General features: G+C 42.2%; 2 protein-coding genes across 2 annotated transcripts in view; one reads left to right on the top strand and one right to left on the bottom strand.

Annotated features, from left to right (window-relative positions):
* The window catches only part of stab1 (stabilin 1), a gene marked incomplete at its 5' end in the record, with an annotated part of 69,184 nt that extends 67,078 nt beyond the window's left edge, over nt 1-2,106 (top strand). Inside the window, one exon of the mRNA XM_084542762.1 lies at nt 1,043-2,106. Coding sequence (XP_084398888.1) covers nt 1,043-1,111 — 69 coding nt within the window. The 3' untranslated portion in view covers nt 1,112-2,106. The remainder of the gene's footprint in view (nt 1-1,042) is intronic.
* A 7,669-nt stretch (nt 2,107-9,775) lies between these two features.
* On the bottom strand, nt 9,776-11,256 carry LOC311487518 (E3 SUMO-protein ligase ZBED1-like; the record flags this gene model as incomplete). The annotated part of the gene is made up of 3 exons (XM_084543819.1): nt 9,776-10,167; nt 10,397-11,010; nt 11,184-11,256. 3 exons carry the CDS (start codon nt 11,254-11,256, stop codon nt 9,784-9,786), a joined length of 1,071 nt encoding a protein of 356 aa, XP_084399945.1. The 3' UTR covers nt 9,776-9,783.
* Nucleotides 11,257-17,706: the final 6,450 nt, after the last annotated feature.

Here is a 17,706-nt window from a genome sequence, read left to right as displayed (position 1 = left end):
CTCCACCAAACTACACACTTGGCACAATGCAGTCAGACAAGTACCGTTCTCCTGGCAACCACCAAACCCAGATTGGTCCATCAGATTGCCAGATGGAGAAGCATGATTCATCACTCCAGAGAACGTGTCTCCACTGCCCTAGAGTGGCAGCGTGCTTTACACCACTGCATCCGACGCTTTGCATTGCACTTGGTGATGTGTGGCTTGGATGCAGCTGCTCGGCCATGGAAACCCATTCCATGAAGCTCTCTACGCACTGTTCTTGAGCTAATCTGAAGGCCACATGAAGTTTGGAGGTCTGTAGCGATCGACTCTGCAGAAAGTTGGCAACCTCTGTGCACTATGCGCCTCAGCATCTGCTGACCCCACTCTGTCATTTTACGTGGCCTGACCCTTCATGGCTGAGCGGCTGTCGTTCCCAATCGCTTCCACTTTGTTATAATACCACTAGCAGTTGACTGTGGAATATGCACAGGTGGAATCCTATCACACTACCACACTGGAATACACTGAGCTCCTGAGAGCGACACATTCTTTCACAAATGTCTGTACAGCTAGGTGTTTGATTTTATACACCTGTGGCCATGGAAGTGATTGGAACACCTGAATTCAGTTATTTGGATGGGTGTAGTGTATGTCATGACGCCTTCCCCTACAGATAAGAAGCTAGGACTGTGGATTTTATGTCAAGAAAAGGGAAATGAGATCCTCTTAAGTTGAATTCACTCACACAAACACAATAAATTAAAAGTTCAGTTCATATAATGGGAGTTGGGAGTTAGTTTCCTGGTTTGATGTAACCTGGAAGCTGGCCTGACTCCTCCCGCCCACTGAATGTTCTTTTTTCCTCCTCTTTTATTACCATAAACACAGTTTCAATCACACCCTGTACGAAATAAATCAAGTAAAGTTTTATTTAAGGGGAATGATGGTCTACAGTCCCTCCGTTCAGAATTCATTACACCCCAACAAAGATTAGCCGGGATAATAAAAATCATTAGGCTTTATGCAGTGATTTGATCATTTTCTCTCCTTCCCACAGGAACCAAGTCCAGAGGTGGAACCAGCAGAACCTGTAGAACCTCCAAACCTCCTGGACCTGTACCAGTAAAAACCCAACTGAACCAGAATAACAGGAGCCATCCATCTAAAACCACAAGAACTCGTTGGCTTCAACATCCTTTTCTTATGCAGTTCATCCGTATCTAAATATGAAATAAAAGTTCACTAAACTCTGGAGGAAAATCAAATCAGTATTTTTGTCAGCAGTCTCGGTTTTTAACCTACTTTCCCCTCATTTAATCAAATTCTGGTTTTATGGGACATTTACTGTCTGGTTCAGTCCCTTTTTTCCAGCTGCAAGTGGGATTAAGATCGTCCCATGATTCACAACTGAAGTCAAATCATTTGTCTGAAAGCTTACATACAGTGGGGAAAATAAGTATTTGATACACCACCAATTTTGCAAGTTTCCCTACTTACAAAGAATGGAGAGGTCTGTAATTTTCAACTTCAATGCATGAAATAAGTATATGATCACCTACCAACCAGCAAGGATTCTGGCTCTCACAGACCTGTTGGTTCATCTTTAAGAAGCCCTCCTATCCTCCACTCGTAACCTGTATTAATTGCTCCAGTTTGAACTCGTTACCTGTATAAACGACACCTGTCCACACACTCAATCAATCAATCCGACTCCAACCTCTCCACCGTGGCCAAGACCAAAGCAAGACTATAAGAGCTGTCTAAGGACACCAAGGACAAAGTTGTAGACCTCCACAAGGCTGGGATGGGTTCCAGGACAATAGGCAAGCAGCTTGGTGAGCACTGAAGTGACGGCAACAAAAACAGCTGATGTGGTCAGTTTCAGGCTGCATTAGTAGAGAGACTCACTTGGCCAATAAATACATGTGCCAGAGGAAATCAGGTCACTTTTGAATCTCTCCTTAAATATATATTTTAAGGAGAGATTTGTGTGTTGTTTATATTGTTCTTATTCTGTGTTTTATGTCCGTGTTTTTAAAACTGGAAATTCTTATGCCTTTGTTAAGCACGTAATGATTTTTTAAAAGTGCTATAGAAATTATTATTATTATTATTATACACACTAGAACTACAAATGTGGATTCATTTGTTACAATATACAGTCCCCAATAAATTCAAGAATCAAAGATTTGCATTGTCTTATAATGTCTTAATCTCTATAAAGGGCAAACTGAAGAATAAAAAAAAAAACATTCCCCTCTCAACATAAAATAAACAGTACAGATGTAAAATAAACACTTTAGAAATAAAGTAAATATATAAAATCAACCTATGTACACAGTAGCAGCAGTGCAGTATAATAGCAGCTTGCTGTATGTTCATAGACAGTAGAGCAAATGTGCAATGAGGTGATGAATTTCCTGGTTGAGTAACGTTTGCTAAAAACCTGTCAGGTCTCGTCCATTAAGTCGCTGCATGTCTTCTAACAACCAACATAACTGCCATCACTGACCATCAACCATCCTAACCTCCTGTTAAATATAGTTTTTCCTAGCCTCCCAGCTAACAGTAGCCTTTTCAAGCTGTCCTTCTGACATTAAACTCCATCCATCTGCCCGTCTGCTGCTGTTTGATCATAAACCATTGATGGTCAGCAGCAAGGCTTTGAATGTGCCGAGTCTGCAAGAAAAACGTTTAACAGCATTACAGACAATGTGGAGGAAATCACATGAATGCTAGTCTGACTCCAGCGATGCGACCAACAGTCCCAATGCTTAACTGTCAGTGAAGCCGCAGGTTAGCTTAGCATAAAGAGTGAAAACAAAAAGAAACTGTTAGCCTGGTTCAGCAGCAACAGAATCTATTTACCTAGAGTTTAATCTAAACAAAAGTAATGTGAAGCGCTGTGATTATCAACTAAGTTCTAAGTTCTGCTTGTGACGTTTATGCACCCTGGAAGAATTTGTAAAATATTTGACATTTAAAAAAGAGAGGTGAAGATATTATTATATCATTATCATCTAACACAAATTATTCTTGTTTGTTTCACACAAGTCCTGAAAGTAGACAAAGAACCCAATCAAAAAAATGAAATAGAAATGTTATACTTGTGTATTTGTTTAATCAAAGAAAATGAGCCAATATATGTGAGTTGCACAAGTAAGTGCACCTCTAGGATTACAAGTTCATTTCTGGGTCAAATTGGAGTCCATCTGTTCACAACGGTTTCTAATTAATGTAATTAGACCCAGGTGTCCATCAGTGGCGCCTTATACACTGCCTGACCAAACAAAACAGTCGCCACCTGGATTTAACTAAGCAAATAGGTAGGAGCCTCCTATTGGATAATTACTATGAGTAGCTTCTCATTTCTTAAACAACCATGTCTAAAGACACATCCTGTGGTCATGGAAAAGATGTTAGTCTGTTTGAGAAGGGTCAAATCATTGGCATGCAGAGAAAACATCTAAGGAGATTGTAGAAACTACTAAAATTTGGTTAAGAACTGTCCAACACATTATTAGAAACTGGAAGGATAGTGGGGAACCATCGTCTTCGAGGAAGAAATGTGGTCGGACAAAAATCCTGATTGATCACGATTGGCGATGACTGAAACGTTTGGTGAAATCAAATCGAAGGAACTGTAAGAGCATTTCCACACGTACAATGTTAAGGGAACTCAAGGGATTGGGACTGAACAGCTGTGTAGCCTTAAGAAAACCACTAATGAGTGAGGCTAACTGGAAAAAAAATTGCCAGGGAGCATAAAGATTGGACTCATGAGCAATGGAAGAAGGTCATGTGGTCTGATGAGTCCAGATTTACCCTGTTCCAGAGTGATGTGGGCATCAGGGTAAGAAGAGAGGCAGATGAAGTGATGCACCCATCATGTCTAGTGTCTACTGTACAAGCCTGTGGGGGCAGTGCTATGATCTGGGGTTGCTGGCCAGGCAGTGTCTTTGAAACAAGAAAAAAAAAAAAAATGTTCTTAATGTTTTGGAATAGCCAAGTCAAAGTCCTGATCTTAATCCAAAAGAAATGTTGTGGAAGGACCTGAAGTAAGTAGTCCATGTGAGGAAACCCACCAACATCTCAGAACTGAAGCGGTTCTGTTCTGGGGAATGGGCTCAAATTCCCTCAAGCCGCTGTACACAACTCGTTATCATGATTGCTGCACAATGAGGCCACAGCAGATACAAAAAAGAAGGGTTCACTTATTTTTCTCACAGATATGCGCTGCTCCACCACCAGTGTCTCTAGACTCTCCATCTACCTTCGCCATCTGGGATTGATAACCGCTGCCGATCTGAATCTGACCACTAACTCGTGCTGCCACAATAAAACTTTATTCTACTCTCCCTCTTAAACACTCCATATTGAACTAACTTTCACAACCACAGCACAAGATACGAGTGACGGAGGGACTCCTCCTCATGTGAAAGTGTCCAGCTGATGTGTCAGAAGATCAGAGCAAGAGAAGAAACATCCAAACTCAAATCAGAACAACTGCCCCACTGTCACTTATTCCAGGTGTTTGTGAATTTTAAAATACAGATGCTCAAGAACAGACAGGAAACAAACATCAAGCATCACATTAAAACAGTGTTTCACTCTCTCTGACGTTCAAATAGATTAAAACATTTAATAAGATAGTACCCGATGCTTCCATTAATGTTTTTTTTGGCCTCAAAAATCTGTCTCTTGTGCTGCCATCTGAGAGACTAGAGAACTATCGTTAGCACAGAGCTCTGCGTGTGTCTGCAGAAAATGTCCATTAAATCCATTTAATCTGCAACACTGATTACTTAAACTTAGATTTGAGTGAAATAAATCACCTCTATTTTGGCAGCTCCGACCGCCAAGCATGTAGGAAAATACCAAGCAAAGAAGAACTAAAACCTTCTCTAGCACATCCCAAAGATGAAGACATGTCAAACATATTTTCATGGCAGGTGTGAACACACGCACTAAAAGCTTGCTACATGGGATCGGACTGCCCTTATCAGAGGTTAATGCAAGGTCTGAACAGGGCCATAATAGAGTTTGAGTAAATTAAAATAATAAATTAATAGAGAAAAAAAATGATTTTGTATCAGCTCTGATAGAGACCGATGCTTCAGTTACTAGCATAGCTTCTAATTAAAAACACGAATTAATGTTAGTTTGAGTCCTGGTGTCATAAACGGTGGTGGTTGCTCCTGTTTGAAAATCTACAGTGAATCTACGTATGTTTTTAGTGACTTTAAACAGCAATGGTTCGCTTGATCCTGTTCATGCTGCTGGTTATGATCTTTTCTTGGCTTCTTCTTTGTTTCTCCAATGACAGAACTGATGCTCATGTCAAAACCAGAGCCGGTCCTTTTGTGTTTGACATGTTTCTCTGATTGACCTTCACTTGTTTTCTGTCTGTCTGAACAGATTAACTGTTTTTTTCTTTTTTTTTTTTTTTTACATTTGTGTTTGCTGTGCAGTAGCAACCATGTTGTTAATAAGGAAAGGAGCCGCTTTGTTTCTCCTCCTTCCTCCTCTCTTTGATTCTCCTCAAAGAAGAAGGAGGAGGAAGGATGTTGTTACTCTGCACCGTCTATAGCTGACTCGCACTGAAAAACCCCAAATGCTTCCGCTCTCTGTAGACCTTCACTTTAAATAGCTTTCGTTCTAGGCTGCCGACAACCAAGACGTAAAACACCAGCCTGACCTCCTCCCTCTGCTGTCTGACAGTTTATTGGTTTGACGGCACAGGAGGCAGAGCACATGAGGTAAATCGAGCAGCAATAACACATTCAAGTCCTGCTGAGATTGGAATATCAGTGACGAGGTAACCTTTCCAACGTGGAGAGCGAGCTGTTGAGGAGGTTACTGTTCCGGCTGTTCCTCCGCCTGCTGAGCTCCCTTCCCCCCAACACACAAAGAGCTGAGCTGCAGCACTGGCTGCAGAGCGGAGCAGCTTGGAAATGGGCTTGCTTGAAAGGTGGTGCTATGGGAGACTGGCGGGAGTGGGGGTGGGTGTTGTTGGAGGATGAAGGGGGACGAGACCCTGACCTCCGCTGCAGCATGGCTCCTGATTTTTATCTGTGACTGAAGACTCACTTATAACCAACGTGGTCTGTCTACATCTGACCTCCCGTCTGATGAAACTTGTTCAGATTTAATGCTTCAGATGGCACTTTTCTCGTTTACACATAACCAGTATGGAAGGCATTTTTACACAAGCGCACTTCGGATTACCGTATTTGTCACAGTTTCCGCTACTGGTTTCTAAAAGATGAGACGTTGCACTTTACATCCAATATGGTGTAATAACGGTAATTTCTTGCCCCGAAAACATGCAGTAAATTGTAAATATCTGCCAGATATCGAAAGTTCTGGGTATTCTGGGGAAAAAAACGGGGCTAAGTACTGGTATCTCAGTTAATTGTTATTAAAGTAGTCGGACTCAGCATTTGATTAACTTGAGTCTTTGTTTTTAATATGAACGAAAGCCGAAATCGCAAAGTTGAGATAATTTCTCCCTTTCATCATCCCAGCACTGATCAGTCGCCTGGTGATGTGGGCTGCAGCCGGTGGAGACGACAATATACCAAATAACTGGGGAAGTTTGTGCCATTGTTGAAAGTAAAGCAGGAAGTGGAAAGTGAAGCAGGAAGTAGAAACAAAAATGAACCCGACTGGCAAAAAAGTCACAGTGCCGACTAGCATTTGGGCGGCGTTGTTACAGAGCAAGCCAGACTGACAAGCACACAAGTATACAGTTGAAACCAGATGTTTACATACACTGTGTTAAAAGACGCATAAACCTTTTTTCCTCACTGTCTGAAGTGAAATCAGACTAAACCTCTCCTGTTTTAGGTCAGTTAGGATTACCAAAATTATTTCTATTTGCTAAATGCCACAATAATGAGAGATTTGTTAGAGATTTTTTTATTACTTTCTTCAAAGTCAGAAGTTTACATACATTCCCTTAGTACTTAGTAGCATTGCCTTTAAACTGTATGACTTGGGTCAAACGTTTTGGGTATCCTTCCACAAGCTTCTCGCAATAGTCTGCTGGAATTCTGGTCCGTTCCTCCTGACAGAACTTGTGTAACTGAGTCAGGGTTGTAGGCCACCTCGCTCGCACACGCCTTTTGAGATCTGCCCACAAATTTTCTATGGGATTGAGATTGGGGCTTTGTGATGGCCACTCCAAAACATTGATTTTGTTGTCCTTAAGCCACTTTGTAACTACTTTGGCAGTATGCTTAGGGTCATTGTCCATTTGGAAGACCCATTTGCGCCCAAGCTTTAATTTCCTGGCTGATGTCTTGAGATGCTGCTTCAATATTTCCACATAATGTTCTTTCCTCATGATGCCGTCTATTTTATGAAGTGCACCAGTTCCTCCTGCGGCAAAACATCCCCACAACATGATGCTACCACCCCCATACTTCACAGTTGGGATGGTGTTCTCAGGCTTACAAGCTTCCCCCTTTTTCCAAATGTAACGATGGTCATTATGGCCAAACAGTTCCACTTTAGTTTCATCAGACCACAGGACATGTCTCCAAAAATTAAGGTCTTTGTCCCTGTGCGTATTTGCAAACTGTAATCTGGCTTTTTTATGTTTCTTTTGGAGTAATGGCTTCTTCCTCGCTGAGTGGCCTTTCAGTCCATGTCGGTACAGGACTCGTTTCACTGTGGGTCTTTAGCTTTTGTTTTGGGGTTGATTCGCACGTTTCGGACCAAAACATGTTCATCTCTGGGACAAAGAACCCGTCTCCTACCTGAGCGGTATGATTGCTGGACATTCCCATGGTGTCTATACTTGCGTATAAGTGTTTGAACAGATGAACGTGGCACCTTCAAGCATCTGGAAATTGTACCCAAGGATGAACCAGCTCCACAATTCTCTTCCTGATATCTTGGCTGATTTCTTTTGATTTTCCCACGATGTCAAACAAGGAAGCAGTGTGTTTGAGGTGTAGCCTTAAACACACATCCACAGGTGTGCCTCCAATTAACACAAATGTTGTCTGTTAACATATCAGAAGCTTCCAAAGCCATGACATCATCATCATCAGGGCTTTCCTTCATTGTTTAAAGACGCAGTCATTTTTGTGTATGTAAACTTCTGACTTTGAAGAAAGTAATAAAAAATTCTCTAACAAATTCTCTCTCACATTATTGTGGCAGGGCGGCACAGTGGCGAGGTGGTTAGCACTGATGCCTCACAGCGAGAAGGTCCCGGGTTTGAATCCATGGGCCGACTGGGCCTTTCTGTGTGGAGTTTGCATGTTCTCCCTGTGTCTGCGTGGGGTTCTCTCCGGGTACTCCGGCTTCCTCCCACCATCCAAAGACATGCTCATTAGGTTAATTGGTGATTCTATATTGGCCGTAGGTTTGCGTGTGGGTGTGAATGGTAGTCTGTCTCTCTGTGTTGGCCCTGCGATAGACTGGCGACCTGTCCAGGGTGTACCCCGCCTCTCACCCGATGACAGCTGGGATAGGCTCCAGCAGACCCCCGCGACCCTTAACAGGAATAAGCGGGTACAGAAGATGAATGAATAAATTATTGTGGCATTCAGCAAATAATAATAATAATTTTAGTAATCCTAACTGACCTAAAACAGGAAAAGTTTAGCCTGATTTAACTTCAGACAGTGAGGAAAATTTTTTTATGCGTCTTTTAACACAGTGTATGTAAATTTCTGGTTTCAACTGTAAATGGCTCATATTGGCGTAGGCTATGTGCGTAGGTTATGGCGTCTAGTCCCACAGTACCTTAAATGAGCCTGAACTTGTAGAGTATTTTGAAGACGTTTCATCCAAGTCTTAATTTCTAAAAGACTAGTGGGGAGTTGCGTTTTAAAAAGGAACATCTGTGGGTGTTGTCCATCAGAAACCTACACGACAAGGGATTCTTAACAACCAGATACACACATGTCATTATGTGAATCTGCTCCCCAACATAAGCTACATGTTGAAATGTCAATGTTGGATAACGCTAAAATTAACACAAACTTGTGGCAGCACCAGAAATAAAAACATGCAGTGGTCTAGGAGTGTGTGTAATTTACAGAAGGCTTAAATGGGAATTATCTTTTCTTTTTTTTTTTTCACAACCTGGACCTTATTTCTAGCATAAAATACGATCGTTTACTCACCCATATAACTTTGGTGTCATTTGGAGTCATTCGAACGATATTTAGATCTGCGTATATCCATATAGTGGGAGTGAATGGGGTAGCGAAACGCAGCCTCTAAATAACGCATTATCTGCCGCGAAACTCGTACATTTCACTAATATTTTGTTATAATACACTAGCGCTATTCCCCGTTGAGTCTGGAGTTAGGGCTGAACGATATGGACAAAATTTCATATCTCGATATTCATGCCAGATATCTCGATATCGATATGATACGATATGTCTACGGGTTCGGTGAAAACCAAGCATTTTTCAGAAAAATAAAAACATAATACAAAAGAATGTGGAAAGTGCAGTTTTATTGATAGAACTCACTGCCAGTCATCAACATTAACATAAAGTCACCAATAAATAAATTAACATTTTACTGCAGCTCTGCTTAAACAATAAATAACAAATATATGCTGCAGCTGGTAGAAGGTGAAACACTGAAATAGTGCAACATCTTATGTCTTCAAAAGACAACATAACTATGCAGAAAATGCATTACTTACAGAACAGAGGTAGTTGTGTGTGTTTGTGTTTGTGTGTGTGCGCGCGCACGCCTGCGTCTGTGTTGTATCAATGTGTACATGCATGTGTGGCTTCATGCATTAGCATTACAGTACAACTTCTACAGATTCTTTGCCAGGAACACTAGCTTGTTAATCATGTCTGGCTTCAGACAGGACCTCTCACAACTCACAATGTTGCCTGATGCACTAAAAATTCTCTCTGAGGGAGAGCTGGTGGCCTGCATGCACAAGTATTTTCTTGCCATGTTGCTGAGCCGGGGAAAGTTGACTTTGTGTGTTCTCCACCACAGAAGGGGGTCCTCTTCGTTGTCAATTGTGGAGGACTGCATGTAGGCACTCAGCTCAGCTTCTATGGCAGCAGTGGGATCAATTGGTACTGTAGCACTTGCAGTGGACCTTTTGAAGAAGCTTGCCAATGACTTCTTAGCCTTTTTGGTGGGTGGGGGTGAAACTTCTTCCACTCTGGTGCACTCAACAGAATGCTAGAAAATAGTAAAAAAAAAAAAAAAAAAAAAAAGAGAGAAGAAGAAGAAATACATTGAATTAGTTTTATATTATAATACAGTATCATAATATATTAATGATCATCACTGTATGAATACCACAATTCAGCTCAATTTAAAAAAACTTAAACAGTTACTGAAATGTAAGATAATGCATTTAAATGGAAGGAACTGTTCTCATTTAATCCATTCTAACCATTATATTTACCTTGTGTTCCATCGTCTTCATCTCTGACACCAGTCTGGCTTTGATGATGAGGACGTCGTTAACACTGATGTACTGTGTCTTGTATCTTGGATCTAAGAAGGATGCCACATCCAGGAGCTCTTGTGTGACTCTCTCTTCATACTTGCTATTCATGTACTCCAACATTTTCTTTTTTAAGGACTTGGTCATGTCAGTGTCATCCTCCTCTGGTGCCCAGATGGTTGTGTTAAACAGGCTGAGTACTGGCTTGATGTGCGAAACACTTACATAATCCTCCCCTGACAGAGCATCCGTGAATTCAAGCAGTGGTCCCAGTGCCTTGCTGACTGACTCCAGCACATCCAGATCTTGATGTCCAAGAATTAGGTGCCGGGTGCTTCTGTCCTCTGAGAGGACCTCATGGAGTGCTTTCTGCTGCTCCAGAATCCTGTTAATCATGAGCAGCCTAGACCCCCATCTAGTTTGACACTCAGTTATGAGTCCATGGACTGGAAGGTTGAGGCGCTTCTGGGCTTGCTCAAGTGCCACTCTCTTTTTCCAGCTGTGTGAGAAGTGGCACACCAACTTTTTGCAGACACCTGTTGCACGGCTGTTGTCACCTTTCACTGCATTTTCTAGAGAAAATAGTTGTACAAAATAATTCATGAATATATTACAATAGCTAAATAACCACATATTAATGCAGATTGTTCCCTCTCTCTCTCTCTATATATATATATATCTCACCCCCACACACACCTCTCTCTCTCTGTCTCAAAGTTATTAAAATAAACATAGCAAAACGTACCTATAGCCAGGTGTAGCCTGTGTCCAAAGCACTGAAGGCGCGTCCAGCCATTCACCTCCAAAGCCTTTATCATGTTTGATGCGTTATCAGTCGTCACGCAAACCTGTTGGTCCTCCTTCAAGTTCCAGTCTTCTAACGCACCTCTTATCTCCTGCGCTATATTATCCCCTGTATGGTCCCCGGGGAAGAAGGACGTCTGCAGACAGCGGGTCTTGAGTTCGAAGTTTGTTGTAATAAAATGGACGTTAAACTGATGTAAGGTTCGGTTGTCCGGCTCGACCACAGGTCCGTGGTTGTGGCGAAATGATCGATTTCACGGAGCTCGGATTCAACATTCATTTTACACTCATTACAGAGTTTCGGAATGGCCACTTGATTAAAATATGTTGGGGATGGTATTTTGTAATGCTTGTCCAGCGTCCGAACCATTTTTTTAAAGCCCTCTTTTGAGACCGTGTACACGGGTACCATGTCTTTTGCGATGTGGTATGTTATAGCGTCTGTAATGTGTATATGTCTGGTGGACGTCGACTCATACAGTGTGAAGCTACTGAACGCATCAGCAATCAAACTTTGATTGGGCTTTTTTTTGGGATGACTGAGAAGTCCCCGGTGTTTCTCTCATTGCAATGGACTCTTCGTACAGCACACGATGGTGTTGTTTCAGGTGGTGAAACATGTTTGTTGTGCTACCTTGCTTCGTTGCAATCTTCGCCAAGCACGACCTGCACAACACCTCACTCTGGTTTACATCATCCCTTTTAAATCCAAAATACCTCCAAATAATCAAGGATGATTTATTTTTTGGCACCAAATGAGATGCTGCACCGCCACCGGCCGCATTATCTTCTGCACTCATGTCACTATTTCTTCCCTTTCTTTTTAATTTCCCCGCTGTGTATGTCGTGTGTGTGTGTGCGTCTCAGTCTCTGTCTCCCTCACTCCTGCCCTCGTATGTCAGCTGTCGATCCACAGCAAGCATGATATAAGGTTTGTGGTTGGCTGGCATTAGCAGTGCATTCAAGGGCAATCGTAAAAATGATATTTGTTGTGACTGCCGGAGCTGTACATGGATGGCGAGCGGGGGGTTCTATATCGTTGCTTTTTCGATATTAATATTTTGAATGTTCATATCTAGATATAGATACGATAACGATATATCGTTCAGCCCTATCCGGAGTTACTGGTCATCATCATCCAGGGTCAGTAGATTGACCTACTAACCCCGGCGCACATAGTAGTGAAAAAGAAAACTTAAATATACAACATATATTGTCTTTGAAGGGACATTGGCCTTGACACGTCTGGGGCAAATCCAGCCACATGTTGATCTCTCCTGTCTCTGCTCCCCTTTGTCTACCCTCCCCGTCTCCTCTCCCCTGCTGATCAGAGCCTTGATCATACCACCTGAGTGTCAATCCTTTGTCCTTTTGTTCTGACCATGTCTGGGAGCCACCTCTGCCCCTTACTGAGTTCACCCTCTTGTGTAAAGTTGCCCTTGACTGACCAATATACATCCACTATACGATCTATTCAGGAACTGTCTGCAACCACACCTGGAAACAGGGTATATATGTTATCTGGCCCTGCATTCTGGGTCAGTCTCTGGTCTCAGACCTACCATGACCTGGAACTCCAATAAACTTGCGCCACATCAGCAAACTTGGGACTAGACTTGGATTGTTTTTTCTTCAACAGTAGCTAGCTATGCAGTCGGGGAGATGTTGGCGAGGGGACACATGTTATTTTTAAATCAAATTTGATTCATGCCGTCGTCACCATTGACTGTCCTCACATGTAAAACATGACCAAAGCTGCCAGTAATCCTTCATGGTATGCCGACAGGTTGAACCACTTTGGTTCCGCCATAAGCTTGTAGGTTGAAGCCGACCAAGCTTGATAATCATGTGTCTCCGTGAAAATCTTGTTGCGTAAGAGAAAGCCCGATGACCACAATAATCATAGTTTAGTAGTGGAGAAAACTGTTTCTTTTCATATTCAGTTGACAATAAAAAATAAATAAATAAATTCCAAAAGTAAAACTACTTCTTTTTGATTAATTTATAACTTTAACATCTAACACAAAGATAACAATGTGCTCATCATTTCAATTCAGTGCTCTGGTCAATTAAATAACATCCATCTGGATTTGAATATTTATCCTGTTTTTTGTATATCCAGGACACAGCACTATATGTACAGTGTTTTTTTTCTGGGAGGGGGTCACCATAAACTGTTAAAAGTCTTAACTTGTATGAACAGGTGTGAATTTTATCAAGAAATTATTAAGCATCCATGCTGCCACAGACACTTAGATACACAATTAGACCAATACAAAAGACAGATCCCTATAGACCCTTTGGCGGCCTACGTCATAATGGTTGGCTGAAGGCAAAAACCACAGCACAGAATATGAGGCTACCGTTATCATTAGGGCATCGTGCTGTGTTGTAGGGTGCCACAATCAGAGGAGTAAGGTAAGTAACTCTTGCAGTAACTGCAGTGGTGGGCTGTGCATTTTCCAGCTTCCAGCACTTTCTTCTTAATACAATAGTAATGACATCACTGCTATAGAAACCATCAACATTATATGGACACACAATAAAACAGGACGTTGCATCATAGACGAGTACCTCGTATAGCGAGATGAATGTCATTACACTCACTCACACACCAAATCCAGCAGAAGCATCAATGTCGACTGAATAAAATGTCAAAAAACATAAAAGATGTAAATAGAATTCATTTTACTCACCAGAAAGTAAGAAACAATTTAGAATTATCCTTGGAGTCTGTCAACCAAGGGTAGCGCCCATAGTTGCTGCCCTGAAAGTGGCGGACACACCCTTTCCCCGACTGGGTCAGGATAGCTAGCTCCAGGGTTGAGCTAAGAGCTAAGCCACGACCACTAAAAAACGTCAACATGTTTACTACACAAAAGTATACTTGAGACGATGTACAACACAAAGTGCAAACGGCTCATCCAGCTAGGCTCACTGAAAAGGAGCTGATCACTAAAAGCATTGTGAGACAAAGCAAACGTCACCAGTTGCTGAAAACACAGACTAACAGCCCCTCAAACGTGTGCACATAAAGAATTTCTGAAACCAATATTAAAAAGAGAGGCAGGCATAGTTTAACGACAAAGGTTTGGGTAATCATATAAAAGAGTCTGCAACAGCAAATAAAATTGTGGGAAGCAGCAATCAAGAAGACAAAGTGAAAATCTCATAACTTTTGAATCAGAATAGCGTTTTAGTGAAATTAAACCAAAATTGTTTCAGATGCACAGACATTTTGAGCAATTTTGAATCAGAGAATTCAACTCCAGTCAATGTCAGCTCCTTTTTTTCTTCCCTACAAATGTCCTAATATCAGACTCCTTCCAAACAGTGACCTTGGGACAGCAACCCAAATCACAAGGCTTGCCTTTTAAAGACTCGTGTTCCGTTTTATATAGGGATGACCTGATTTAGTTTTTTTTGCCCCCAATCCGATACAGATCATTTAATATTCAGTATCAACTGAGGCATCCGATCTTAAATAAAGAAAATGTCTTCCACTGGAGATTCATAAAGGCTTTTGTTAACTTGACTTGATTCCAGTAAGTAGGGCTATCAATGTTAATATAGTGCGGAGAGGGTAGCTCGTACATTGGCTCTAGAAAACGTAGTTTTCCTGTGGTTCTGTACTGAGTTTCACGTTTTACTTTACGTTCTTCCTTGGTTTCCTGTTAGTGTTACTCCCTGCGTTTTCCCCTTTCGATTGTTTCATTGATTTCTCCTTGTGTGCTCCACCCTGATTTGTTTCACCTGTGTCTCGTCACCCCACTGCCCACTTGTGAGTGTATCTGTAGCCCTGCCTTTCCCTTTATTCTCTTTCCCGTCATACTCGTCACCCTGCCATATTCTTGTCTCCAAGTGGTTTTATCTATTCTCTTCGTGTTCGGATGTACCTGCCATCTCTGCAGTAATTTCTGTTTTTGTCTTCTTTATATACTTTTTGTCGCCAACTCCTGCCTAAGCCCGCTCTGCTCTGCACTTGGGTCCTACCCGACCACCTGCAAACCTTGACAGAACGACACAACCAACATGGACCCAGCGGACACCGTTCATTTTAATGAGGTAGAGAACAGAAGGCAAGTTGTATTGTATTGTTTGGACCAAATGTTGGATTGTAAACCGTTGCTCAGGCGAGAGTTAGTGCCTCTTCTTGGAGGTACTTGTCCATCCATGAGGGCCCCAATAGGGAGGCATGGCCCTCATAGTAGCCATAAAAGCAGACCTACTTGCCGGCACCCCGGTCCGCCAACCACTTGGTAGCTATTCCCCGGTCTGCTAGCCGCCAACCAGCCAACCCCTAGTGAGCAGTCCCTGTACCCGATTCCCTTGTTTTCCGAGTGTTATGGTCCGGTGACGCCACTCGCTTTCCGGCGTCAGAGACCATTTCCTTGTCTAAGACAGCTCCTGGGTCGGCAGTCAACTTCAGCACAACGCTGACGCTCTGCTGGCACCTCCTGCGCTCCAGCATGTGAGGCTCCTTCCCGAGGGAATTGGACTGCTACATGTATTCCTGTTCCCAGGGTCGCCTCTACTGCTGCTCCTGTTCCGGCTCTGAGGTTCGCCTAATGTGTGGCTCCTGTTCCAGCTCTGAGGTTCGCCTCCACTCCTGTTCCCGAGGTGGCTCCGGCTTGTGTTCCCGAGGTAGCGCGGACTCCGGCTCCTGTTCCTGTACCGCCTCCTGCTCCTGTACCGCCTCCTGCTCTTGCTCCTTTTCCCAAAGTGACTCCAGCTCCTGTTCCTGTGCCGGCTTCTGTTCCCATTCCCGTTCCGGGTTCTGTTCCTGTTCGAAGTGCCTGCTCCCGTGCCGGTTTCCGAGGATGTTCCTGTACTGTCATAGTTCTGCGTTAAGTTTTCCTGTGGTTCTATACTGACTTTCCTGTTTTATTTTGTTAAATTCTTCCTTGGTTTCCTGTTAGTGTTACTCCCTGCGTCTTCCCGTTTTGATTGTTTCATTTATTTTACCCGTGTCTCGTCACCCCTCTGCCCACTTGTGTGTGTATATATAGCCCTGCCTTTTCCTGTCGCGTCACACTTGCCACCCTGCCGTATTCTTGTCTCCTAGTGGTTTTGTCTCTCTTCGAGTTCGGATTTACCCGTCATCTCTGCAGTGCTTTCTGTTTTTGTCTTCATAAATACTTTTTGTCGCCAATCCTAATTCAACATCAGTTCACGTCAGCAAAGACTGCCTCTCTGATCAGGGCAACACATGACCTTCCTGCTTTTAGATTCGTCTTTTAGATTTGCATGAAAATGCCAAATCGGCAAATGTTGTATTCAAACTATTGTCTGTGTATCCAAAACTTGATTTATTTAGTTGGTTTGTATAAAAGATCAAAAGTGGAGCAATGAAAATAAAGTGGCACGCAAAAGTTTTAACATTTCTGGTGAATTATTCCTTTCAAAATTTCAAGCAAAGCTAGGATATTTTTGTTTTGTACAATTTCAGACAGAAAAAGATGAATGGAGAACAAGGCAAAAACTTTGAGCACCACAAAGAAATAGTGGTTTTTATAATGCTTTATGCAGTTGTCTAGCCCTCCGAAAATATTATATAAATAACAATGCCCCTAAAGCAGGAGAAGGCCATAGGAAGATTCAAGCAGCAGTTTTCTCAGTTCATACTATAAATAAGAAACATCACTTCAAGGACAAGCGGAACACGATTTTGATTCACAGTGTGCACAGAGAGAAGGGGCGACTGACTTATCAGATGACACTGGTAAACTTTGCTGAAGCAGCAAACTGTACGTAAAATGTCAAAAGTAGAAGTAATAATTATGAAAAATGTCCCCATTAGGGCTGCAACAACTTGCCGACAGAAAGGAGAGCAAAATAACTTTCTGAGTAGCTCAGAAAAAGAGCTCATCAGGCTAGAAAACCTAACAAAACCATCTCTAAAGAGTTTGGAATTCACAAATCCACAGTCAGACAGATTGAGAACAAATGGAGGAGATTTGAGACGACTGTTACCCACCATATAAGCGGTCAACCAACAAAGATCACTCCAAAAGAAAGACGCATAATAGTCTGAGAAGTCACAAAGGAACCCAGGGTAACTTCTAAGCAACTAAAGGCCTCTCTCAGATTGGCTAATGTTATTGATCATGAATCCACCATCAGGAGAACACTGAACAACAATGGCCTGACTGCAGAGTGGCAAGGACAAAGACACTGTTCTCCATGTAATTGTCTCATTTTGGAAATGTACAGTAATAAATCATCTGTGTACAATGACACTTTAAGGTCTGTCTCTCCCACTTTATAAGTGTATAATGTACGTTGTGATCTGAGCGGAATTGGAAGTGAATTACAACTTGTCAGTAGGGCTGGGCGATATGGCTGAAAAATGTATCACGATATAAGTGTTTCATATCACTCAATATCGATAATTATCGATTCTTTTTTTTTTTTTTTAAACCTATTTTACCCAGACTTCTCAACTGTGCTGAGCAGGAGCATGT

This window comes from Chelon labrosus (genome assembly GCF_963514085.1).
Source record: "Chelon labrosus genome assembly, chromosome: 4".
NCBI classification, from domain to species: domain Eukaryota; kingdom Metazoa; phylum Chordata; class Actinopteri; order Mugiliformes; family Mugilidae; genus Chelon; species Chelon labrosus.
This window is presented reverse-complemented; position numbering and strand designations above follow the sequence as displayed.